This window comes from Coffea eugenioides, chromosome 2 (assembly GCF_003713205.1).
Source record: "Coffea eugenioides isolate CCC68of chromosome 2, Ceug_1.0, whole genome shotgun sequence".
NCBI classification, from domain to species: domain Eukaryota; kingdom Viridiplantae; phylum Streptophyta; class Magnoliopsida; order Gentianales; family Rubiaceae; genus Coffea; species Coffea eugenioides.
The window spans coordinates 19,036,972-19,062,699 of NC_040036.1; the positions used below are offsets into that span (position 1 = coordinate 19,036,972).

The 25,728-nt window shown below is 37.6% G+C and overlaps 4 protein-coding genes across 4 annotated transcripts; 2 read left to right on the plus strand and 2 right to left on the minus strand.

The window, feature by feature from the left end:
• Positions 1–498: 498 nt before the first annotated feature.
• LOC113753876 (DNA ligase 6) lies at positions 499–11,607 on the minus strand. Its single transcript, XM_027298145.1, has 19 exons — positions 9,198–11,607; positions 8,979–9,096; positions 8,751–8,832; positions 8,104–8,206; positions 7,893–7,989; positions 7,271–7,373; positions 6,411–6,524; positions 6,128–6,175; positions 5,742–5,839; positions 5,577–5,642; positions 4,073–4,232; positions 3,820–3,927; positions 2,739–2,788; positions 2,449–2,483; positions 2,275–2,336; positions 2,041–2,202; positions 1,876–1,964; positions 1,372–1,471; positions 499–879 (listed from the first exon to the last, which is right to left on the minus strand). The coding sequence occupies exons 1-19, from the start codon at positions 11,566–11,568 to the stop codon at positions 571–573; spliced, it is 4,275 nt and encodes a 1,424-aa protein (XP_027153946.1). The 5' UTR covers positions 11,569–11,607; the 3' UTR covers positions 499–570.
• A 1,455-nt stretch (positions 11,608–13,062) lies between these two features.
• On the plus strand, positions 13,063–16,296 carry LOC113761325 (ATP synthase subunit beta, mitochondrial). The gene is made up of 9 exons (XM_027304272.1): positions 13,063–13,763; positions 13,968–14,043; positions 14,186–14,274; positions 14,516–14,633; positions 14,745–14,848; positions 14,952–15,110; positions 15,198–15,422; positions 15,508–15,819; positions 16,011–16,296. Exons 1-9 carry the CDS (start codon positions 13,326–13,328, stop codon positions 16,119–16,121), a joined length of 1,632 nt encoding a protein of 543 aa, XP_027160073.1. The 5' UTR covers positions 13,063–13,325; the 3' UTR covers positions 16,122–16,296.
• A 469-nt stretch (positions 16,297–16,765) lies between these two features.
• On the minus strand, positions 16,766–18,016 carry LOC113758795 (probable S-adenosylmethionine-dependent methyltransferase At5g37990). Its single transcript, XM_027301517.1, has 3 exons — positions 17,966–18,016; positions 17,215–17,877; positions 16,766–17,116 (listed from the first exon to the last, which is right to left on the minus strand). Exons 1-3 carry the CDS (start codon positions 18,014–18,016, stop codon positions 16,766–16,768), a joined length of 1,065 nt encoding a protein of 354 aa, XP_027157318.1.
• Positions 18,017–19,638: 1,622 nt separating this feature from the next.
• Positions 19,639–24,131, plus strand: LOC113758800 (integrin-linked protein kinase 1-like). The gene is made up of 11 exons (XM_027301522.1): positions 19,639–19,896; positions 20,286–20,378; positions 20,593–20,676; positions 21,332–21,423; positions 21,544–21,664; positions 22,093–22,172; positions 22,519–22,581; positions 22,969–23,060; positions 23,149–23,237; positions 23,723–23,823; positions 24,014–24,131. The coding sequence occupies exons 1-11, from the start codon at positions 19,639–19,641 to the stop codon at positions 24,129–24,131; spliced, it is 1,191 nt and encodes a 396-aa protein (XP_027157323.1).
• Positions 24,132–25,728: the final 1,597 nt, after the last annotated feature.

The following is a 25,728-nucleotide window of genomic DNA, read 5'->3' on the forward strand; positions in this document are numbered from 1 at the left end:
GACTAGCCGGTTTTGGCGCTTGGCGGGAGTTTTTGAGGTGCATATTTTGGGCCCACTGGGCCGCTCCCTCTCCTTGCTACGTTATCCGTCTTAGGAAATGGATGTTTACTGGGCTCATATCGTAATCCAGTCTTAGTCTTAGGTTACATCACATGGCTTACCCAAACTGGTTTGTCACGTATGGCAAGGACCTTCGTGTTCGTGAGACGGACCTAAGGCAGCAAAAGGATCAAGTGCCTCTGAGAGCAAAAGATGAAGTAGCAGTAATTCCGTCCGAGGTCAAGAAACATCTGTACAGTGGCTGGGTTCAATAACTAGAGCACATTTGCTGCTTTTAGCTTTTTGAGGGGATGGATATGTTCCATCTTTCTTGGACATTGCTAGACTCTCATGGACGAAGATTACAGACATAGGTTCTTGCGTTTGCCGAGCAACATGGATCCATAATGACGTTTAAGCATTCTATACAGAACAGATTCCAACTTATAGCCATAGACATGGAAGGAATCTTGTTTATATTGCTACATCATACAAAAAGCTTATCCATCTACAGTGATACAAAAGCTCAGCTCAAACTATTTTGTCGAGGTTCATCTTTCGAGTTTGAGAATTGAACATTTCTGCTATATCTGCAGATGTGCTACATTCCTCAGGATTTCTATCAGATACAGATCCAACAAATCTGGGGAACCTGACTGAGATCCCACGGGACGGATGAATTAAACCAATGGCTGCATGGTGAACAGGGGAGACTGTGAAATCTGCACCCCTGATCTCCCACACTAATTCTGCAGCAAACCACATATCAGGCACCTCCACAGTTCGATAATGAGAAGGCTTCTTTGCAAGGATTTTGTCCCCAGAGAAGAAATCTTTCATCTGTTATAAACATAGATGCCTGATCAGTTTCCGAGCATCTGGAAAGTCATCTGAATGCATTTATGACTTACCGGCAGCTTACAATACCTAGCAATTTACCAAATTGGAAAGACAACGAGGAGGAATCCTTTGCATCAATTTTGCATATTCATACGAAGATTTGAACTCGGATAAAAAGATGTTACAACTAATGACACAACTCTCACAGACAACACCACCAACCTAACTGAAGGTTTCAATCTAATTAATAGCCACGGAGACTACTATTATGCGCATGTATAGAACAATAACGCTAACTACTTTTAATCTTATAGATGAAACATCAAAAGCTACCAAGTAATCTCAAGTTAACTATGACATATCAAAATCTTCAATTACCATGAGCTAAATAGTAAAAAGGACCCTCAGCTGTGCGTCATCAAGTGTTTTGCAGCCTAAGAATTTTGAAGTTCACTGAAAGAACAAGTCAATACCAGATTATGCTTGATTTACCTCTTTGTAGAAGGAATCTGAAAACCCAGACATGACACGGCATACACTCTGGAACTCTTCCGTATCAGGATTGTAGCAGGCCATAAGGAAAGGGCTGTACCTAAATCATTGAAAAACAACAAACAATTACACACATCAAAGATGCAAATAAAAACACGTCTTTGGGTTTCCTAGTGAAGAAAAGGAAAACAATCTTTGCTCCTGAAAAATCCAACATGACACTAAAGGAAAAATCTGAAGCATCATAAACAGCCTTAAGTTAAACATTTAAGAAATAAAGAAGATATCTTTCACTAGCACGATATTAATGATTGAAATATTTGCGTTCCAATTGAGAAACTTAAGAGGCTAATGATTATCTAACGTATTTTCTCAACACCGCATGATGGGTTCCATTCATCTGGAAATAAAATATCTAGACGAGCTTACCAAAGTAAGGGAAAAGAGCTGATGCATACAAACAGTAGGATAAAAGTGCAGAACAAGAAATAGCTGGATTATTACCATCCTGCTTTTCTTCCATTCCCGTGCCAAGCACCTATAGGGACTAAATCCAACGAATCACTTAGACCTTCCACATAATCTCTTTTCACCTGCAAAAGCAAAACTATTTGTTAGTAGCAACAATTGTTTTGCTTTGTTAAGATTTTATAACTTCTGTTACGTCACCTTTAACCATGCATCAGAACGCTTTGACGGAGTATATCCAGCATCCACATCAAGAGATTTAACCATGACTCCTTCACAGGAGGAATGGATTGCATTATCAAGAAAACAATTCATCCTGGTCAATGTGGCTTCATTATTTGGACAAGCATCTTCTGCCTCCACCTAAACGAAGTAAATTCATGACATCTTTGACAACAAAGTGGCTATCATATGTGTTAACAATAAATTACTTACCGTAATTTCTTTTGCATACTCCAAATAACCTGGTCTCTCCTGACCAAACAAGTCCTTCAAATCTGTAATTCAGAAGCAAGTTTAAAATGAGCTTAAAATAAGATCTATGCAATTAAAAGTCACCCCCAGGTAAGATAGAAAAATCTACTCTGCAAAGATGGAGAAAGTGCATACGCATCCGTCTTTGGCGAAGGGGAAGGCTCAACAACCTGGAGAAAATGTGAATCAAGATCAGTGAGAGACGTAAAACTATATAAATCAAACTAGTCGCAGGCAAGATTAATCATTTAGTTTAGATGAAAATGAGACCAAACAGATTGATGGTGACATAAGAGTTCAGAACCTTTCTCAAATCCCCTGTAGACTGCTATAAAGTATAACCATAGCTTGATATTGAATATCATACATGACAGTAAAACATGATTTAAACCATAAATGTTTGTAGAAAGGTACAAGATCATTACTGCTTCCCATTCGCGAACATAATATCAAAGATGAAAACACAAATATCAACCTGCATATATAACAAAATGTCAGAAGCTTGTAATACTACTAAGTAATAAGGAGGTAGAAGAAATGAATGAAAACCCGTAGATAATGAAGCACTTGATAGGCCTGTTTTCAGATGCTTTAGTTCAGCTGATTTTAACTTCTTCCTTCTCAAAACCTCGCCTTTTTAAAAGCTTCTTACACATGTTTCATTTTGCTTTTCAATTTCTACTTTCTTTTATTCAAAGGTGAAAAAACTGACTGCTCGATTTATTTAGATAGCTCACATTAATGCACATTCATTCTTTCTCCGGAAACTCCTGACCTTCAATTAATGCAAAATGATCATGATTGGCTTCTTCAAGAATTTGAACAATTCATCATCAAAATGCAAGGAGCATTCATGCTTTTATCTTTCTTAAAATGGCTTTTGTAAATGCCTAGTACCTAAATAAGAGAAGACAAAATACTGCTCGGCTAACTGCTTGCAGAAACAATTTGACCACTATTTAGGTTAAAATATCCATAAAACTCTCTTCATGCCACAACCTGGTTCTGGATTCCAATAGACAAACCTACTGGAGAAAAACAAACATGGCTTTTGGATAATGACCAAACTTCTCTTAGATTCATCTTGTTTCTTCCTTTCTGATTCCCAGATAATCATTGAACAGTTATGACATTAGGAAAAAAAATAGCCGTGACCATTAGAAGACAAAATAAATGCCAAATGTTCTTAGAGGGAAATTTCCATAATCTTGTGTAATCATTTTCAGCGTCGAACAGCTTCGACCTCCTTCAATAGGTAACCATGTAATGCAGAACAAAAATCTTAAGTTATCTAGGTTTAGGAGAGAATACAATGAAAGAATTAAGTTTACTACTTTCGTCCCAGTGCATATCAATGATGTCAACAAGAACAGCAGAACCATATGGCAAGTAACAGTAATCCAAATGCAAATTTATACCCAATTGGCACTCCCAATAACACAAAACTCTACAAAATTTTTAAGAAAAGTAGAGGTTCCCAATATGTAAAAGAACATAACATGCTACCTTTATTTTTCCTACAGAAACCATGGAATCTTTACTTCCTCTTTCCCGAGAAGATAATTCTTGGAATGACATAAGCTTCATATTTTTCTTCCTATCAATTGCAACTACCTGGAAATGCAAGGTCATACACAAATAAACAAACAGACGACCATGATTGAAGACGGTAATAATCATTTCAAGCCATGCACAAAAATAATCAGCATGAATTTCAAAGCCGACAAGTCTAGTATATTTCATCAGAGAAGCAATATACCTCTGCATCCACTATGAAAGTTATTGAAGCAGAGCCGCATGCTTCCCCAATTATATCTAATAAATCAGGGAATTTTGTTGTTGTTTCATCCCCACTCCGTGAGAATACATGAACAGATCCATTATCTAATCTGTGAATTTGGGCTCGCTGGCCATCATATCTGAAAAATGAAAATATATGCTGCTCAGAAAAGTCTGGACAGACTTTTCAATTAAGAAAGGACATTGTAAATAAAGTTTTTTTTTTATTTTTTAATCTACATAAGTTACTTGTGATTTGCTCTTTCTCACAATAACATACGAAATTCAAACAGAAGATTGCAAACAAATTCCACATCCTATAGGAGAAAAACAAGATTGTGCGCCTTGAAAACCATACATCTTTTGGAGCAAATACATGGATGGATCAGAAATTGGATTTAAATATCAAGCAAATGTTGTAACATAACGGCCTTATAGATTCTAAATTCAAGGACCTGTGGCATCCTTTTCCCCTCTTAATTATCAGACCAACAAAGCATGGAGTAATATGCAGTTCAGATCCGAATTCATAAAAAAGTGCACCAAACACTTCAATGTGATCAGACTGGTATGCTTCCTTGGATGTGAAAGCCAATCTTAACAGTGATAAATAATATTTGAGAAATAAGATACCTCTGAACCCAACCCAATCAAAGGAAGAGAAGGCAAACATATTCAGTTTGAAAAGCATCCCAGTATGAAGTCCAAATCTTTTAGACAAGAATGATGCAAAGTCATGCAATGGATTTTTTCTCGTTGAGCAAAAGTATTCAACTAATCCAACATGTAAAAGATTCTGACTTCAATGAATGGCATTAAATTGGGGGAAGCATATCAGGATCCAGAAACCAGACAAATCAACCTAAACAATTGGATCACAGGCCATTACATCCATGAAGTAAAACCATTGAAATACTTGATATAAACTTCTGATAGCGCAAAAATTTGAGGCTTGTCTTAAGAACATAAATCTACATCAGTTTATAAACATAGGGCACCTCCAAAAAAATTAGAAATCTTCCACGATGGATATAACCTTCACCAAGCCAACCACACAAGCGCCAAATATTAGAGTTATCTCACCTTAAATTAAGTGAAAAAAATAACTTCAATCCACTAACTGAAGTGCCAAGGAACTTTGAAGTATTTGGGCACATGCGTAAATGGCAGAACCCCATCCGAAACATTATATATATAATTCGGCAAAAACACAAATGAGTGCGAACCCATTACGTGAAGAAAGGATCTCAGAATTGAAAAAAAAGTTCTAGCATTTTTACTACTCACCCATAAAATAGCTAGACTTCCAGAACGGAATGTATAAAATGAGATTGCTAGAGCCACTAAGGTGTACCATCAAACTGTCTCCTACTAAGCATTCAAGAAATTCATGCTGTGTAGAAACCAAGCGTGCAAGAATTGTCAAAAACAGAAAGATTGGCAATACAAAAGAAAAAGCAATAGCAAATTTGTGGAGAACTTACTTATATTCACACGTCAAGGCTTTGTTTTGAAAGAGCTTCAGAACCTGAGGGGATCCATTAGTAATCCTACAAGAATAAGAATAATTAATACAAAGAGAGATAGCATCAATTAAATAAGACAAAAGGAGGAAGTATAAAAGCAGCAGAAGTAGGTGGCAAACATACTTTGCAAGCATTGGCTTGATGGGTATGCCAGGAACCATTGATAAAGCCATTGAAGAAAATTGAACTCCTTTCTCCATTAATTTGGGTATTAGTAAATCCTAATCAACAGCAAATCAAAGCATTCAGGGCATTAATGGTTTGAAGATGCTATAGCTAATATTTTCATTCAGAAGAATAATCAAACAACTCATAGATATTAATACACATTAAACAATAAAAGAAGCTTTTATCTTCATTGACAGCATTGTCAAAACCAAACAAATTACAGAAGGATAACATGGTGCATTATGATAATACAATATCATTCACACATAAAAATTTCAATATTCAATCAACACCTTTAAAATGCATATGCCATGCACTAGTACATAGAACGAAATGCTTACCAAATGAGGAAGTATGTTATAAGCGTCAACGACAGCTGAAGAAAGGCACTAAGAACAAGAAAGAAAAAGAAATTTAATGCAATAATCAGAAGGAAAAAGTTATTAAATGGTACATTGGACAAAAGGTAGTGTAATAGGAATCACATCTAAATACAAACATTGTTCAACCAGAACATGGTGGAAACTAGTAGTTGTTTTTCCCCAGCAAGTAAAAGCCACGTCAACAACATTTCTTTTGAGAAGTAAAATCTCATGATTTCTGACCCCAAAGAAGGGAACATACCTGAAGATGATCCTTCAAATTTTCAACAGGTCCTTCACTGGAGGTTATTACAATAGCTTGTGCTAATGCAGGCAAAACAGTTCTCATCATCGCTCCAATACGCAAATTTCTAACCTACATATAGAATAAAGATCAAAAGACCACCACCGTACTATATGCATGATCAGCAGAAAATTAACTACACATCATCTCATGTAGATCATTCTGTATGATATTTTCTAGTGCAGATCATATGATCTCCTTTTTCAATGCATATGGAAAACTATGAGTGTGAAAATACAATATAATCATTCACATAAACAGGATCTCTTCAAGAGACCAACTCTGACTCATACATCACCACCCTACTCATCCTCATATTTGGCTAGCTATTCCTAGATAGCATACCCATGTAGTGGATACTGATAAAAGATAAAGTAGCATCATTTCTCACTTATCCTTCATTATCTTTAAAAACTTCTTGGTTTATCATGTATATTACCATAATTGTCCTCACCCTTAAGAGGCTAACTCACACTTTATAACCGGAAAAAATGAAAAAAAGAAAAAAGAAAGGAAAAAGAAAAGATGACTAGGGTGCTGGAACACAACCATGACACAAAAGCAAAATACTTTTATCTCACGGCCAACACATTAGATTCCAAGTTAACTAATAAACATCAACAAAAAGGTAACGCATTAAATTTTCTACATCTTGATCCTTTTCACATCAAGAAAATCAAACAAACTATTAACACCAGTTATAGCTCAATGCAGAATCAACTAGAACTCAAAAGATTAATCTTTCAAGATCAACCAACTGTGCTAAAAGATTGTGACTTAACAGTATAAGAAGAAATTTCAGATAAAGCATGCCATACCAAGGTCCTGACAAGAAACTTCATCTCCATTTCTCTACATGAACGCATAAGATTCACTATAAGGTTTTTCTTCCGAGCTGTGCTTCCACTACCTGTTTGTAAACTGATGAATTGTACATGAAAAAATGACAGAATCCATACTGGACTACCATAATCTTTAAAAAAGAAAGAAAAAAAAAATTAAACAATAAGATACATCCGAAGATACAAAAAAGAAAAAAAAACACAATCTGCTTTTTAAGGTGTATACAGAAAAGAAGTTAATCTTGCTAGAAATCTGTCAAGGAAAAATAATTGACATGTTTCCATTTTGAAGAATGTTTTAAAAACAGGCGTAATCTTATAACATCTGCCACACACCAATGAGAAAATGAAAATTTCTACCACGACCTTAGCAAAATTAGAATGCCCTGTCAAATTGAAGATAACTAACCAATACATATATAATTTCCAGCAAACCAACTGTCACCCACTGGCTCCACCACTGAATACAGGGTAGCTCATGATCAAGTATGGAGAAAAGGGGAAACCAGAATAACACTACTCGACCACTAATATTCACTTGTTGAAAGTGATATAGTGAAAATATGATTTGCTGACTGTGAAATTATACATATTGTACCTTATCTTTCGAAGAACAGAATAGACACCTCGAACAGTAAGCCCAGCATGAGGAACAAGTAGTGGTTGTGTTGTTCGACAAAGCTGAGCAACATCACCTAATTAAGTATGCACCAGTTTAACATGAATTTTTAAACACAATCATGATCCAACCTTGTAAAGAGTAGCATATAGCCATTAAGCAAACAATAAACAAAAGTAATTTTTCATACCAAGATCACCTAGGCTGTTATACAAGTCACGCACTCTAGATTTGTTTGTCCCACAAGCATCTTCCAATGCTGCTACAACAATGCTACCACCAATATTAAGTTCCTGTGCACACAATCGCCCAATGCCTTCCAGTCAATAAATAAAGGAATAAATTGATTACCAATAAGTTACCAAGATACACTTACTATTACCACTTAAGGTGAATAAAATGATCCAAAATATTAACATAGAAATGATCCATGGAACTCAAACATGTGATCGATATCAACTTTAAAATCTAAAACAGCAGTATATTTAAGGCTTCTGACTCTCAAGGGTCAACAAGAGGAAGGGCTAAAAATAATTCAAAGCAGACAACCTTTAAGTGTGAAAACGACAATTAGGAAGAAAGCTCTTTCTTTCTGGTAAGAATTTGGAAAATAGAACAAAGCACGCTGAGAAAGAACATAAAGGAAAACCAAATCAAAATCAAGTACTATGAGGAAATAAACGGTGTGGATTCATGCATATAAAGCCAATAACATGAGGATGTTGACCAAGGGAATGGAAATATGCCAAGAGAGGAGAAAACTTTACGAGGGAGACAGATAGAGCAGGCAACAGCACAACAATGCTGAAAGCAACAACAACAGTAAAACACACTAACCATGTTCTCATGGTCAGGAGCAATCTTGTTGGTACACAAGTACACAGAAGGTAACACATCTTCTGGAGACAAGGTCAGCAAGCTGCATATTGAACAGTAAAGTGATTAAATGATGACACAATAACTTTCCATGTGCCACAAAAAAGGCTAATGTTGACCGATTGTGGAGGTTATAGATTCTGAAAAGATAGCAAAAAAAAAGGACGTATATTTTTCCAGAAAACAAACCTCCTAAACATATTGCAAAGCATCGATGTAGCTTTTATTTTACCCCTTTCTTCCTCAAGCAGATTAAAACATCGTGCAAGATGTAGGTATGGGGCAGGCTCCCCCTTTTTCCAGCAAGCTGGATAAAGTCAATGATACACACATTACATATAATAACTCTCCTACATAAATAACTCTCTGTATAAGGAAAGAGAATTAAGACAATAACTAGAAACCAACCATGCTCAATGGGAGAATATTTTTCAGGCAGTAACGATACGTAATTCACAGCTACATTATCTGTTGGTTGTACAGTTAAAGATGTGACAGTCTCACATGTCAATCCCTCTAACGTCTGAGCACATTGGTCAGAAGAGCTATTCCCTTTTGACGGTTGAATCTGGAACTCATTAATTCTCTCTGACAGGCTGACTTTTTTCTCCATGATACTACCACCAGAATTGTTAAAATAGATATCTAGTGCCACATTAACATCTCCTTTTGTCTTCTCCAAGATCTCAGCAGCATGCCTTCTTAATGCGTTGTCGCCATTCACAATCTGAATAAACTGATCCACCTCGACTTTGTATCTCTCAGTACAGTGATTTAACATCACAGCATCATCATCATGAGAATGCCCAGATGCAGCTACAATGTCTTCAGCTTGAGAAACAGAAGGGACTAATTTTTGGAAAAACTTTGTTATAGTATGCTGTTTTGGCCCATTTGACTCCGGAATTGTTTTCCTTTTAGCTTTTTTGCTTGTTTTATTTTCAGGAGTTCTCTTCCTCTTCCCTGGAGAACTTCCACTCTTACTTGGGTTAATAGTTCTTGGTAGCTTAAGCCTTTCTCTAAAAGATATATCCTGAGTTTTAGAAAGCATATTATCAGGACAGCATTTATAAGGCAATCCAGATTCAACTCCACTTAGTTTAGCAGACGATGCAAATAAACCTTCTGTTGACTTAGCTGGCAATTTGCACTCTACTAATTCTGAGTTTGAGGGAGATTTACATGCAGAGGATATGTTTGAAGCAACTTGCTCATAAAACTCAGTTTCATGTTCATAAAACTGGGAAACCGCTTCAACTACATTTCTTCCTGAGCTGTTGAGTAAATCCAACATCTGACTTCGAGTGACCCAGCTGGGTAAACAGTCACAAAGTTCTTGTGTAGATTCCTCTATGTCCTCTTGATTTACAATCTCAATATCATGTGAAGCACTTCCCTCCTTAGAAAGTGAAGAGTTTAAAACATCATCGTTCTCAATATTTTTGCTGCATTCAATTACGGACAACATATCCTCACTCCCCTGCTTTAACAAAACAGTTGGCGCTGAAGAACCAGCATTGTCATCCTTCCCAACCCCCTCCTTGGCCTTTTGGTGGAAACCCATCAAGAATTCTTCCTTAGCAGCCATCTCATCAACCAAACCCACAAAATGTTTTCGAAGTGCATTTGCATGTTTACCATCAAGTTTCTCCACATCAATGCCCACTGTAGGTATAACACGTTTAGGTTTCAAAAACTTTATGTACTCCCTAAGTTCATCATAATTTGAATGCTCACTATAAGGCACAAGGTGTATTTCAAATGAATCCTTTGTCCTCACCGCAAACTTATTCTTCTTCACTTCATAAGTCCATCCTGTCGGAACAAATCCCACAACCTTAGAATACCCTCTGTCCTTCATAATTTCCTTCATGCTAACAAAATTAGGTCGAAAATACGGCCAAGTCTCGCCCAACACATTCCAACCAACAACATGAACATTACTCTCCGTCTCATCCTCAGTAAACACTCCACACTCCCCCAACCCCAGAACACTCAAAACAGCCATTTTCCTGGCGTTGACATGAATCTTCATCTTACACCTCTGTGAAATTTCCAGCAAAATCTTCTCTTTCCCAATAACATAAGTAGCAACAAGAAACAAAACATTCTTCAACTTACCCTCATTTTCAGCTCCAACTCTCTCTATAACCCCAACAATGTATTCAATTGACTCCTGCTGTCCCGGAAAGACATATTTCGGGTTACAGTAGGTAGTATCCAAAAACACAGCATCAGAACCAATGAATTCACTTAGCAACGGTACCAATTTCATGGAATCAGAATAGCGAAAATCACCGGTATGAACATATTTCTCGAATTTACCTCCATTAACTGGAACCTTAAACAAAAACTGAACTGCCCCGGGACAATGGTTGGCGTCAACGAGGACAACCTCACATCCGTCTATCAGAAACCGTTCGGAGAGGGGCAATGCAACAACGAAGGCCGAGGGGACTTTGAGGACTTCAATAAGAAGGCGGGCAGTGACGGAGGAGCAATAAATGACGCCTTTCGACCAAAAGGGGTTGAGCCCGGTGTAGTGATCAGAGTGGAAGTGAGAAAGGAAGTAAGAGACGGAGAAGTCACCGGCGTGTTTGAAACCGTCGATGATAAAGCGGGTTTTAGGAATGAGTTTGGGTTGGGGAAGTGAGGAAGGAAGCGGGGGGAGGGGGTGGGAAATGGGCGGCGGTTGAGAGGAGACGGTGGTGTGAGCGCCCAGGTAGCGAGTGGTGGAGTCAAGGGTTAGGGATTGGCTTTCGAGCACAGTTGAAGACATGGCGGTTTGTCGGTGGTCATAAGCGGACGGTGGTTTCCACGAGGGAAATTAGCGGGGACTGATGCAGTTGTTAAGTAGTTTATAACGCGCGACAGCGAGCCGGTTGGACTGGCGCCAAAAGGTTTGGGTGCCGGACCTGTTTTTGGCAATGTTGTTAAATTCGGATTGGATAGCAGCCCGGGTCAACGATCGCCACCTTTTTTTAATTCGCTCACGTTATATGATGTTATAATTATTTTATATTTTTATAAGTTTTAAAAATATTAAAATTATATTTTTGGTTATATTTCAACCAATTATACAAAATATTTCAAAAATATTGGCCTACAATTAAATATACATTTAAAAATTATATATAAAAATGTGAATTCATATCTTAAATATGTTCATTTTTCAAAAGTACTTGAATAACTAAATTAAAATAAATCATACCCAATTTGAGATCTTTTTATTGAGAAAATTGCTTTTTAATGCAAGTTGGAATCACTAATTATAAATTGATAAGATAATATGGATGAAAACTTCGTGGTTTAGAGATTGTTTAGGGGTATGAGTGATTTTTAGTGTTTATATTAAGTGGGTGGCATTTTTTTTATTCCTATTAATAAATGAAAGTTTTACAACTTAAGTATGTTCGAAAAAACAAGAAGGAAAATTTTGAGAATTGAATCAAGTAGCCGAACCAAGTCACTGATTTGGTCGATTTTTTATGATTTTGATTGCTTTTTTATCAAAACTATTTTGTATTACTAACCAACTCGAAAAAAAAATGCTTGTTCATGATCGACCGATATGATCTACTGATCCAATCAAGATCTAGCAACAACTAGTTAATGAATATAACCTATTGATCGTAGAATCATTAGGATCGTGCACTCACACAAATTATATTTTATTCTATTTAAATATGAAAAGTACGATACTTTTTAATGGGATTGTAGGTGTAATCTATTGATTGTAGAATCATTAGGGTCGTGGACTCACACGTATTAGATTTTATCCTTTTTAAATATGGAAAGTATGATACTTTTGAATGGGATTGTAGGTGTAATGAATTCATATATTATAACTTTTTTTTTTGTCAATCGTCACAATTTATTCTTACTCCTACTCTAATCCATTTTTTAAGGAGGTGATCCAATTGAATCAAGAGAATCGATGAAAACTGAATCACTATCTGATTATACGAATGTGCTACATAATTTAAAAGAAGCCACATTGGTAACCATGGGAAGGAAGGTCTAGACCATTGACCTCGCATTCCACACGATACGTGGTGTCTAAGTACTTACTAGTAGTTGGTTACTAGGCCTATTGGTGGCTACGTCGCCGTTTTGTGCAGCTATTTTCAGTTGCAGCAGCCATGGAACACGTGGCACTCAAAGTACGCATTGAATCCGTCCACCGCAGATGTCGTCGTACCATGCAACGTGTCCCACCAAATCGCGCCCAAAACACTTCCCTGTAGCTCGTCCACCGTGAGCTGCAGTTTTGAACAACTGAACCCATCTAAAAAGTAAAAAGTCACGTAGCAGAACCACTCAAGCTTCCTAAGGTTTTGGTCCGTGGTGGACCGGATCCATCTGAGAATTCCACAGAAACACCATGTACTGCCTCATATACTTCAGTCACAGCTCACTCTCTCATCTTCCAATTTCTACTCAAAATGTGAAGAAACCCTCATCATCGTCGTCTTTTACTCCATTAACACCATAAACACGCCCCAATAACACACGCTTCAGTCTCAGTTCTTAGCCATGGCTATACGGAAAATTCTGTCCTCCCTCATCCGCCTTCCGACACGTCATTCTTATTCTCTGCAGCCCAAATTCTACAATCCTCCACCAGCTGGTCACATTCTCCACCGTGTGGCCAACTATGCCGCCTCCTCAGCAGCCGCTACGAAAGCCCCGACTCAGCCGCCTGGAAAGGGAATAGGGAAGATCACGGAAAATTTCACCGGCGCCGGAGCAGTTGGTCAGGTTTGCCAGGTCATCGGGGCTGTGGTGGATGTTCGGTTCGAAGATGGGTTGCCGCCGATAATGACGGCGTTGGAGGTGAAGGACCACTCGATGAGATTGGTACTGGAGGTGGCGCAGCATTTGGGAGAGAACACTGTACGGACGATTGCAATGGATGGTACGGAAGGGCTTGTTCGTGGCCAAAGCGTCCTTAATACTGGCTCTCCTATCACTGTAATTTCTCTCTCTATCTCTCTGTTTTCTTTTTTTCTTAAACCGTTTTGTCCCTCGTACTCAAATAAGTAATTGTTTCATGATTATGTAATCTGTAACTTCGAGTTTCGGTCCTACTTCTTGCTCCTCGTTGTGTTCACGGATGCTTATTTGCAAGGAAAATGCTCACATTTCGTGCTTCCATTCTTTGGCCCGTTATGGCAGGTTCCTGTGGGCAGGGCTACTCTTGGCCGTATTGTGAATGTCATTGGGGAGCCTATTGACGACAGGGGTGATATAAGTAATGTTCCATGCATTAATTAATGTTACTTCTATATTAGGATATGTTTCCTTCAATTTCGTGTCTGCCATTGCATTTCTAACTTGTGGATTTCCTTTTTCCGCTGTCTTTTTGTATTCAATAAATCGATTTACATGAAAAGAAACCGATCACTTTCTCCCAATCCATAGAGAAGCTCCAACCTTTGTCGAACAAGCAACCGAACAGCAGATCCTTGTCACTGGAATCAAGGTGATAATTGCAATCTTAATTGATGCGTCTTTTTTTTTAAATGATATTGATCTTCATGTTAATTTTCTATACATAAAAGCCAGAGAGAAAGTCTGTATTACTTGTTACTTTTCAGATGCTTTTTTTTTTTTTTTTTCTGAATTGCCAAGGTTTCATGAAGAGCTGTTTACTTATTCTCTTAATATCTGTAGCTGCTTGCTCCCCTTTGGAGATAATTTTCTATTCCAATTCCCTTATACAGGTTGTGGACCTACTTGCTCCTTATCAAAGAGGTGGAAAGATTGGACTTTTTGGTGGTGCTGGTGTTGGAAAAACAGTGCTGATCATGGAATTGATCAACAATGTTGCCAAGGCTCACGGTTTGAATTTATTTTTAAAACTACTCTTTCTTGTCTTTTCTATGTCATACTATCATGGGTGACACTGACTGTTGTGGTTAATTTCTTTGTGATGCATGTGTTGTTAATTAGGTGGTTTCTCTGTTTTCGCTGGCGTTGGTGAGCGTACTCGAGAGGGCAATGATTTGTACAGAGAAATGATTGAGAGTGGTGTTATTAAGCTAGGGGACAAGCAGGTTTATAATCATTGCAGTTCCCAATTGAAATGAATCTATTCGTTTGTGGTTAATACATAGTTTGAACTGTTAGCCTCATTTTGAAAACCTACATGGATTTTAGAGTGAAAGCAAGTGTGCTCTTGTGTATGGTCAAATGAATGAACCTCCTGGTGCACGTGCTCGTGTTGGGCTTACTGGATTGACAGTGGCTGAACACTTCCGAGATGCTGAAGGGCAAGATGTGCTTTTGTTCATTGATAACATATTCCGGTTCACACAGGTATCCACTTCTTCATCTTCTATGTTTTTGTTCATTTCCCATATTGCTTACAAGGTTATCATTTGTGTTTTTCCTGGTTGCTTCCAGGCTAATTCTGAGGTATCTGCTCTGCTGGGTCGTATCCCCTCTGCTGTGGGTTATCAGCCAACTCTGGCAACAGACCTGGGAGCACTCCAAGAACGTATTACAACCACCAAGAAGGGATCAATCACATCTGTTCAGGCCATATATGTGCCTGCTGATGACTTGACGGATCCAGCCCCTGCTACCACCTTTGCCCACCTAGATGCCACAACTGTGTTGTCTCGACAGGTGTTTCCAGACTGAACCCATCTATCCAGGTGACAAATATTATACCAGGTCCATCTATTGACCTTGCCATTGTCCCTGACTGCAGATTTCAGAGCTTGGCATCTATCCAGCTGTGGATCCTCTAGACTCTACCTCTCGCATGCTATCTCCTCACATTTTAGGTGATGAACATTATAATACAGCTCGTGGCGTGCAGCAGGTTCTCCAGAATTACAAGAATCTGCAGGACATAATTGCTATTCTGGGAATGGATGAGCTTAGTGAAGAGGATAAACTTACTGTGGCTCGCGCACGAAAAGTTCAACGCTTTCTGAGCCAGCCTTTCCATGTGGCCGAGGTTTTTACTGGTGCACCTGGAAAGTATGTGGAGTTGAAAGAGAGTATCAATAGTTTTCAGGTAAATTTGATCTGCTTGCTAGGTTTGACAGCCTCACTTGAGTGAGAAAGAAGTCTATATTGTTGCTTGTGTCAAATTAGTTCATTGAGAATTCTACTATTTTGGATACTTCCGTGGTACTTCAGCATATAAAGTTTCTACTCGTCTCTTAAATTTTCTTTTTTCTTTCTGACTGAATTCTTAATCTTCAGGGTGTTTTGGATGGGAAATATGACGACCTTCCTGAACAGTCTTTTTACATGGTTGGTGGGATTGATGAAGTTCTTGCCAAGGCGGAGAAGATTGCAAAGGAGTCTACTTGAGCTTTACCTATCCTCTTTCTTTTAGAATTTACTTTCAAATGATACTATAAAATAGCAATTAGAAGTACTAGGAGATTTTGTTTCATCTAATGCTTCTTACCTCATCACACTGCTAATCTTAGATGAATGGAATGAAGTTGGGCTACCTACAAACGGTGGATCATACTCTTTGTTAGTTTGTTTCTGCTTCTTTGATGTGTGTATGCCGGGGGTGCTGGTAGTTTAATTTTCTCAGGATTTTAAGCTGACAAATTGGAGCTTAGGCACCGGCAAGAAAATTCATACACGAGGCTGAAACTGTGGATATCGATTTCATAAGATATTAGTGTTTCCTCTAACTTTTGCTTCATGCTCACCTGCTTGCGTACATCTTATTTATCAACTCTGCTTGTCAAGTATTAAAAACAGAATCAAGCCTTCGGCACCGTCTTGGCCTACGAGGGTATCTCCTGCGAGCTACATTGCACTTCGATAAATTTTTGACAGTTAAATTTTGCTGCTTCAAGAAAATCTTTCACAGATAACCGAGCTAATTTTATTGGAATATAAGACGACTTCATACAACCAGTGATTAGTAATATTGCTTCCATAGCATGTACACAAGAACCATCTTTGTGCAATGGTATGGAATTTCTTCTGAAGAACTAGGATGCACAATTCATTTTCCGCTTGAGAAAGACGAAATAGCTAGTTTCTTTAAAATACCTCCCATCAGACACAATAGGACTCTCGACATACTTTTTCGTGTGACGTTTGAACAAGATGTCCGTTATCCCTTCACCAAAATGTTTCTTGATGAGTTCCCCGAGGATAGCTCTAAGGTGAAGGACGCAGACAGCAAGGTCCGGCTTTACTTGTCTTGTTGGGGCGACCAACTTCTCTATTTTCTTAATCTCAAACAATCCGTTTACGTCAATCAGCGACTTCAGTTCCGATGGCCATGGATAATAAAACGGCAAGTTAAATGAATCCACCATCTCTTGAGTGATGATTCCCTGCAAGTAAATGATGGGTTTCAACTTTCAAATAAGTAAGAATTGAAAGATGGAGAGTTGATTGGGTGAAATTTGATTTAGCGGGACCAATTCCTCACCGTTTTGGCAATGTCCAGGAAACAGGACCCGAGAATGTTAAAATTTTCTCCCATACTGGACTCGCATACCTGGACTCCATCCGGGAATCCAAGTGATACAAGCACCATCAATCCTCCTGGAACGAGCTCCTGAGCTCTCGCGCTCAGGAAAGAATCAAAATCTTTTGCAAACTGAGTTGAATATGCATCTTTAACTTCTTTAGCAGCTCCAGCATAGTGGATTCTGCCCTTGTTCCATGCAGGGGAATTCTTATCCGTCACTTCTTTCGGGATCTTAGAGAGCCAGTGAAGCGCGGTGGAGCAGTGTGCAAAATGTAGCGTAGAACTAGGAAGTAGGCGCCCGTGAAAAGAACCCGGAACACCTGCTGCAAAGTAGCGTCCAGTAGCAGGAATGTTTCTGAAGAGTGTGTTAAAATCATTGCCAACGTGATCGTTAAAGAAGACATGGAATTCTGGCGTCCGTGATTCCATCTTTTGGGATTTGTATTTGTTTTCAACAGCTTCAATGATGTTATGCACTGCACAGAACGTGTTAGGACCGACAGAACACCCAAAATCTGCAACTCGATATGAGTTACTGAAAGAGCATGGATGGTTTCCAACAACAAGATGTTGATCAATCAGTTCATTCGTCAGTTGCTTAGCTGAATCCAGTGATTGTTTCTGCATCAGTTTAAAATTAGTTATTTCGTTCCTCCCTTTTCTTAATCCAAAAAGAAGAACATAAATTCGAGACATAATAGATTACTACCTGGTACTCAGAATTTTGAGTGTAGCTGTATGGGCCATCACCGCCTTCCATGGGGTATCTACAGATGCCTAAATTCTCTTGAGCCATGTCTGTGCTTCTGTTCAGCCTGAAGCCTGATGGTGGCTGTTTAATGAGTGAAAAATGTCAATTGCTTTATGAGCAAATCATGAGGCAATCAAGCACGGGTTCTTTTGATTACTAATTTGCATTACAATACGATGGACTGATGTCATTTGTTGGTATGAATCTTGGCCATGATATAAAAATGATGCCCTCTAATTAGGAAATGGATATTAAAAAGTAGAACACATGCTGATTGAAGGATCCAACGTTGCAAAGCCATGATATGTCAACCTAAGGAAATTTGTTTGCTACCAATAAAGATTTTTGCATGGGTATCATACGTGAACCACTCCAGTCAAGGATGAATGTAAGATGATTGCAATCAAGAGCTTGTGTCATCATCTAGTGATCATTATAGACAAGAAAGACATTAATTAGAGTTATTTATTACAAGTATCCATATAGTTAGTGACATCTCCTTAACAAAATATTTGCAAAACAATATATAAAAAGGTAATCATCTGGATTGAAGAGGTCACCGCTTAATTTAACGTCTCTCTCTTCCGGGGCAAATGTTTGGCATAGACCTGGTTAACCTGTACTATCAAAGTTTCAAGTGCTTGTAAAATATGGTTCGAACTTGTACTTGGTTATGTCTAATCGACTCAAGAATTATCCTTTTCTGCATGTTAACGTTATACCCGTCTAGCGTGAAACTAAAAGCTTACTCCTTACCGCGCCTTACAGGCGTTATCCGCGATTTAGTACATGCTGGTACGCTATTCAGTACAATTATATTTGTGCGTTCCATTTAGGCATTGTACACGTTTAAATTTTTGGTGTACAAATACATTATAATGTTTTATTGAATATGCATCAAATATTTTATTTATATACATCACATTTATCCTGAATATAAAATGTAATGTAATTGTACATCAAATAATATAAAAAATATAATAATTGAAGCGAATCGTACCAAACCCCAACCGCACTAGCCCTTCTCCCGACACGCTGCAATAGTACTGTTATCGGGTTTGTGGTGCCCCATCATAATACCCAAAAAAAATTCAAAATAGTAGCACCATAAGTTGACGCAGATAAAGTCACAGAGAAGAAATGTACTTCAATTCTTGATAAAAAAAAAAATACGGCAAATTGATACAGGGACATACAGAAAAGGAACTAGCCTTTTTTGTTTTTTTCCTTTTAAAGCAAAGGTACTACTTGATATTTCCTTGTTTTCGTTTATTCTTCCACTAATTAACTCAATTGCTAGCACTAAAGGCCCGGACAAACCAAAAGTCAAAAAGGAAATATAAAAGAAAACCCCATCTTGACGTTTGTTCAATGCTGGAGGTTGAACATTTCATGAATACATCTATACAGTAGTATGTAAGTATAACGTATTTTCCTGTTAAGTGCGTAACCGTCGTTAAATCCTAAACTCCTTTCCTTAGAATTAACCGCCAACTCTCCCACTCAGAAGTCACTTGATAGTTGCTAAGTGGATATAAAGTCATCTCCTGTTACTTCAATTCTTTGAATTGGAGATCAACTGGATATTACGCAACAAGTGGTTCCTACATTCTTGAAATTTGTTGATCCCAATGTCGAATCCAAACTACCATGGAGATCCTACAGATGTTTTCGATATGCAATTAATAGGAAACTTCTTGAGTTTCGCGTCTAGAGGGGATAGAGTTGGACTAAATCAGATGCTAAGAAATGGTATATCTCCTAATGTACAAGATTATGACAAAAGAACTGCCCTTCATCTTGCTGCCAGCGAGGGCCAAGCCTCCATTGTTGAGCTTCTTTTGGCCTACAACGCTCAAGTTAACCTTCAAGATAGGTGGCAGAGGACAGTAAGTTTGACACAGTATAAGATATGACTTTCAAGTTATGTGTCTTTAAAAACTTTCATGAAGCTAAAACAATTGTGATTTATGTTTACTTTTATTCCTTTGTATCATTCGAACGGAAATGAAGACAACCCAGTTTTTTTAACCGAACTAGGACAGAAAATTAGACTAGACTAAGAACTTGAGCAAATTTATGTGTGTGGAGTAGTATTATCGTTGGCGCGGGCAGTGATTATATAGCCAAGAGATGTATGCCAAGTATTTTGAGTATGTTCTGATTTTCAGCCTTACTCAATGCTTCTTAAGATGATTACCTCTGTTTGCTATGAGAGAGGCATTATGAAGGATGAAGGATGAAGGATCATAATTCTCTCTTACTTTTGATTATCAAGCCTTTAACAGATGCAAGACTGTATGGACATCGAGATATATGCAGGATCCTGGAAGTCAATGGCGGCAAGGACTCCACCAATGATCATTCCATGGTAATAATGATAAATTTGCTTTAGTCTTTTTTGATGGTTTGATAAATAAATTTCGATTCAAGGCTACATGTTTGCATTAAGTGTTTTGTTTTTAGACTAGGAATAGTGGACTTTAACCACAGGGGATATTAACAGCTTTACTATGTATTTTTTGGAGTCCTATAATTGATTCGCATTATATACAATGATAATATTTCTATAACATATAATGCAGACGATCCGCCGTGAAGAAGATTCATATGAGGTGAATATTGACATGTCTGAACTGAAGTTGCAGCATTCGTCAATGATTGAACAGGTAAAGAGTATGAGCAGCAACTGATTGCGGCTTACTGAGCTCCAAATTTGCAATGAATTATCTGATAAATGGGCTTGATTCCAATATCTATTTACTGACTTAGTTCTACATATAGATCTTCTGTATCGGGTATTATTGAGTGCTTGTCTTTGCCTAAGAGTTGGTAATCTTATGCCTGGTGGATAATACTCTGTTCTTATCCCTGCCCAAGCACTGATAATTAGACAGTTACACAAAGAGCAACTGTATTTCAGTTGAAACCCCAATCACTACCACTAACTTATTTTTGAGCTGTAGTGCAATGCAACCTCTTATACATCATTTGTAATAGGTGGACTTAAGTAGAGACTGTGCCTTAAAAATAAGTAAGAATAGTTTATAGTAATGCAGAAAGAATGTAAAATAATCCAAGCTATATATTATTCTTTACAAGCTTTGAAACAAAAATCGTTGACTGCCCATACTGTTTTCTGCGTCTGAATTTCTTCAGAGAAAATTCACATGTTCTTCCTGCTCAACTATTCCTTGAAAGTTAATTGTCCTGTCAAAGTATGTCTGACATCAAGTGATGTTTATGGTCCTGTCAAAGCTGTGCTAGTCTTCTATTAAAGTTAGTTTCCTGAAAGAAGTGGTGTTTTTGATTGGTGCTTTCCAGGGTTTGTTCGGTGAATCTGAAAAGGTCAAGTGGCGAGGAACATGGGTAGTGAAAACGATAATAAAAAGACATATATCTCATCCGGTGAAAATGTTTGTTCTTCCACGCTGTCTCTCTTTCCTACTTCTGCTGAACTCGAATCAATAGCTCTTAGTGTGTTATTCACCTTAAATTTGAAGTGCTGATATGATGCCAAGTTGAACTTGATCCAGGGTTTTGTCTGCCAAGGATGACACTCTGCTTAAGGAACTTCGGCATCCAAATATTTTACAGTTCCTTGGATCAAGTGTGCACGACGAAGAGATGATTTTAATTACGGAGTACTTGCCAAAAGTAAGTTTTCAAATACTTTTACAAATCTATGGTTCTTTTTTTTTTCTTTGGGGTTTATTCTGACTCACTAAAGGTTTGCTTTTGGTGAGTAGGATATTTGAAGTGATCTTGATTTTGTAGAAATACAAGGATGAAATTTGATGAATATAAGTTTCCGCCCTCCACAGTGCATTCGGTACTATTGATGCAATTGGTCTTTGGCCAGTCATTCTGTCATCTGGTCTATTTAGTGAACATTCAAAAACTTCAAAAGAGAAACTTAAGACTTTTACTGAATATATTGGACCTTTACTCAACTGAAATATCCTTTAGCTCTACCTTTTACTGTGAGGGTTGATCGTCTTTGCTGTGTAAGATGTTTTTCTATGCACAATTCAGTTGATGATGAAGGTAGGAAAGTCTGAATCATTTCTTGGTTTACATGTCAGGGAAACTTGAATGATATTTTGGCTGACAAAGTTCGTCTTGACGCTCAAACTGCTCTGCGCTATGCACTCGACATTGCCAGGTATTTTTCCTGAAGTCATTCTATGTTTACTAACCTGAAGAATTCCAATCTCAGATGTGAAGTTTCATTGATCTTATTCTACATTTTTCTGGCAGATCATCTTATTCTACATTCATGTTTGTTTGCTATCGTTACAGTTTCATCTTGCCAAATGCATGTCAAAACCCAAAGCTGAGCGTCAATTCTGCTAAATAAATATAATGTTGACAGTTTATTGATTATGTACCCTCCATTTTGAGCATTGAAACGAAACGGGTATCATGCTTTTATGGTTTAGAGACATGTTGCTTGTAAAAAGTTGTCCCTTAAGGTTAAGCTGAGATTTGTTACTTGAATCAATTGACAGGGGGATGAATTACCTTCATCAGCACAAGCGATTCCCCATAGTTCACAATAATTTGAATCCCAGGTAGGTTCGTTGTAGGCTTGTAAATACATGGTGTCTTTGGCTTAACCAAAACCATTTTCCACATGACCCACCTCATCTTAGCTCATCTCGTCAATTGAATTTCACACTGCTCGTATTTAGACATGTTCGTGAGATATTGGCTGAAGAATGTCAAAACATTTCATCATAAACAATTATCTGAAGAATGCTTGATCACTGTAAGTGCGAGTGCTTAAAAGTAACTTTTTCGTCTGTCTTACTCCATGAGCGTGGAGCATTATTTCCCTTGAAGCATCTAATATTCCAAGTGACTAGTAACCTAAAGGAAAGCAAGAAGAAAGGTGTAACCCATTTCCTTGTACTACCATTTTCTTGATCTTTCACTAGGACTTTTCTTCCTTATCCCAGGAACTTGTTGCAAGATGAAGGTGGGCATTTGAAGATCGGTGAATATTGGATTCAAATGCTTTATGAGCAGATTCACACAAATCAAGACTCAAGTATGCCATGATGTTTGTTAATAAGATTACCACTCATTGTTCAAGTATTCGACAGAAAGGTCAAGATTGACCATCTATTGCTGTACAGGACAAAATCACGACAGCTTGCGAAGCATTAACATCGCCAGAAACGACCCCAAGAAAGATGTCCAGTCTTTCGGTTTTTTACTGTATCAGGTGAAATTCATTCCCTTTTTATCATCTAATGTGATGTCTTATGATATTTGACAATGATTGGTCCTTTTTCTTGGGTATTCTATGTTATAGGGCCACAAAGATTTGTGAAGTAGATAGGTCTGTAAGACTTATTAAGTCCATTTAGGGTATTATGGTCCTAATGTGCATTCACCAGCAATAAGTCTGAACCCAAAGCCAGTTGATAAACTTGATCAGAAAGGGCATTTTGCAATGACTGGGCCGCATTCGCCTATAACTGTATCACCAAGATGTTATAAGTTCGTTTCAGTTTCCAGACTATGATTGTATTTCATAAACGGCCAGAAAACTCTTTTAAGTCTGGAAATTTGAAACGCATCTGGCACCAGCCAATTTCGAAAGACTCTCCTTAATTTAGGAGAAGAAGATAGCTGTCACTCAAAGTTAAAAGAGTTTTCCATGATTTCTGATTCTGTTCCCGTTTCTTTTGGATGATGGCACTGCAGATGCTTGAAGGGAGGCATGTTAGTAACATCGACACTGAATGCATGCTTGCTGATTCAGAGAAGAAGTTCCATTTAAGCCGTTGTCCCGGACGAATTGTTCAGTAAGTAAATATTATCATAGCATTTAAGGAAAGTAATGACTAAAGTTATAGAATTATTAATCATCTTGAGTTTTCAGTGGGAAGCCATGATCATCTGTTACAACTTACATGGTAGAATTATTAATCATCTTGAAGTTCACTGCGTTTAGCTGCTTTCCAACTCCAATTAAGCTATCGCTTCTATCTGCAGGTTGATAGAGAACTGCGTTAGCGATGATCCTTCCCTGAGGCCCTCATTTGAAGGAATCATAGTGATTCTAGAGGAAGTTTCAGTGTTGCTAGGAAAGGCTGGTTGTCCTGTTTGTTGAGTAAGTTCTCCAATGCAAGATGATCAATCAAGAGTCGGAAGTTAACATGGTAATGGCCCTTGTGTCCCTGCAGATTAGGTTATGCTATCAATCTAAGATATGACTACGATTGGCATCTGAGAAAACCTCAAATTTTTCTCCTCAAGTGTGAATGATTTATTATTTATACACAGCTACAAATTATTACTACCGTATGATTCTCGTTCAGCATAGTATTCGATCGGTTGTTGTTCATCTGAAGATCCTTCTGGTTTCTGCTTGCTAAAGATTAATTATGAGGTTCACCGTCCCTGCATGATTTGATAGACAAACCATTTTTTCAAGCCATCAACGTATTAAAACTTTTTTGGAGGATCTACGTCATGATCTCCGTTCACCTCCTTTAGTGTTCAACATTGTTTTAGGTATATCGAAAATTCAACACGTACAAAGTCTTGTTAGGTTCCCAAAGAAAATGTGATGAACAAATATTTTATTACTGACAGGAATTCTGGAATAATTAACAAATAAAAGTATGTGAACCCAGTCCTCAAAAATCATTAGTATAATCCCTTCCATCAGAGAGAGGAGATAGAGAGGAACAGCTGTAATTACGATGTTGAAGCCATAAAATTGAGCTGCAGCTGTATAGCCAGCACTGGACTCGTTCAACCGATCAATCAGTTCAAACAATTATATATAATTCAGTGGCAGAGCCAGAAAAAATTCTCAGTGGGGCAAACACTAAAATTTTTTATCTATTCTTTTTCTAGTTTTTTTAAGCAAAAAAATATTCACCAACAAGTTGAAATGAAAAGCCTTTTTTTAGCTTATTTCAAATGAAACTTTGTGGACCACATATTCTTCTAGAATATTAGTTCAGGAACCAACTTAGAGGACTACGTGATTCTTTCACTTCCTTCATAAGAAAATTTCGAGACACGCTTGAAATTATATCAAAATTCTATAAATACTATAAGAATTTAAGGGGAGCAATGGAGGCCCGTGCCCCCAGCTTATATCCGCCATTGATAGAATTTTTCTTGCCAGAAAAATGTACTTACTAAGTATTGACGCATAGCCGAACGTAGCAATTCAGGGGATAAGAGGCTCAAACGGTCATCAGAAAATCCATTTGAGCAGGTTTTGTTCAGTTCCAAAGGATGTAATCTAATTTTTTTTTAGAACAAAATTTTGTAAATTTCAGGCACAATTTGAGTGTGCGCACCCTAGAAGCAACTGGTGGATCGTCAGTGAGAAGTTGCGACGTTACAGGTAGATACCCGAGTACGGAAACAAATTCAGAGATTGAGCGAGTTGGCAGGTGATTGATTATTCTTAGGGTGCGTTTGGTTCTGCAGAATTGGAATTGAATTAGAATTGAAATTCTATAGAATTGGAATTCTATGAATTATAATTCCAAATCATTGCAATTCTTTCGTTTGGAAAATGCATAGAATTGATATGGAATTTGTTTGGAATTCCAAATTCTTTGTTTGCATGAGAGAATAATTCATTAGGAATTAGAATTGTTTTCATGAAACATTTGCTTACAGAAAATTTTTCTTTTTCCTTTACTATATAATATTTTTTTAACATTTAGCTAATTGTTACTAAA

Coding starts and splice junctions, on each gene's coding strand:
- LOC113753876 (XM_027298145.1), bottom strand. CDS start 11,568: ATGTCTTCAACTGTGCTCGAAAGCCAATCCCTAACCCTTGACTCCACC. Junction 7,990..8,103: donor TAACAGCCTAGGTGATCTTG/GTATGAAAAATT, acceptor ATACTTAATTAG/GTGATGTTGCTCAGCTTTGT. Junction 7,374..7,892: donor TCTGTTCTTCGAAAGATAAG/GTACAATATGTA, acceptor ACAATTCATCAG/TTTACAAACAGGTAGTGGAA.
- LOC113761325 (XM_027304272.1), top strand. CDS start 13,326: ATGGCTATACGGAAAATTCTGTCCTCCCTCATCCGCCTTCCGACACGT. Junction 14,275..14,515: donor TCCTTGTCACTGGAATCAAG/GTGATAATTGCA, acceptor TCCCTTATACAG/GTTGTGGACCTACTTGCTCC. Junction 14,849..14,951: donor TTAAGCTAGGGGACAAGCAG/GTTTATAATCAT, acceptor CATGGATTTTAG/AGTGAAAGCAAGTGTGCTCT.
- LOC113758800 (XM_027301522.1), top strand. CDS start 19,639: ATGTCGAATCCAAACTACCATGGAGATCCTACAGATGTTTTCGATATG. Junction 19,897..20,285: donor AAGATAGGTGGCAGAGGACA/GTAAGTTTGACA, acceptor TTGATTATCAAG/CCTTTAACAGATGCAAGACT. Junction 20,379..20,592: donor CCACCAATGATCATTCCATG/GTAATAATGATA, acceptor CATATAATGCAG/ACGATCCGCCGTGAAGAAGA.
- LOC113758795 (XM_027301517.1), bottom strand. CDS start 18,016: ATGGAAGGCGGTGATGGCCCATACAGCTACACTCAAAATTCTGAGTAC. Junction 17,878..17,965: donor CTCAAAATTCTGAGTACCAG/GTAGTAATCTAT, acceptor AAACTGATGCAG/AAACAATCACTGGATTCAGC. Junction 17,117..17,214: donor TCCTGGACATTGCCAAAACG/GTGAGGAATTGG, acceptor ATTTACTTGCAG/GGAATCATCACTCAAGAGAT.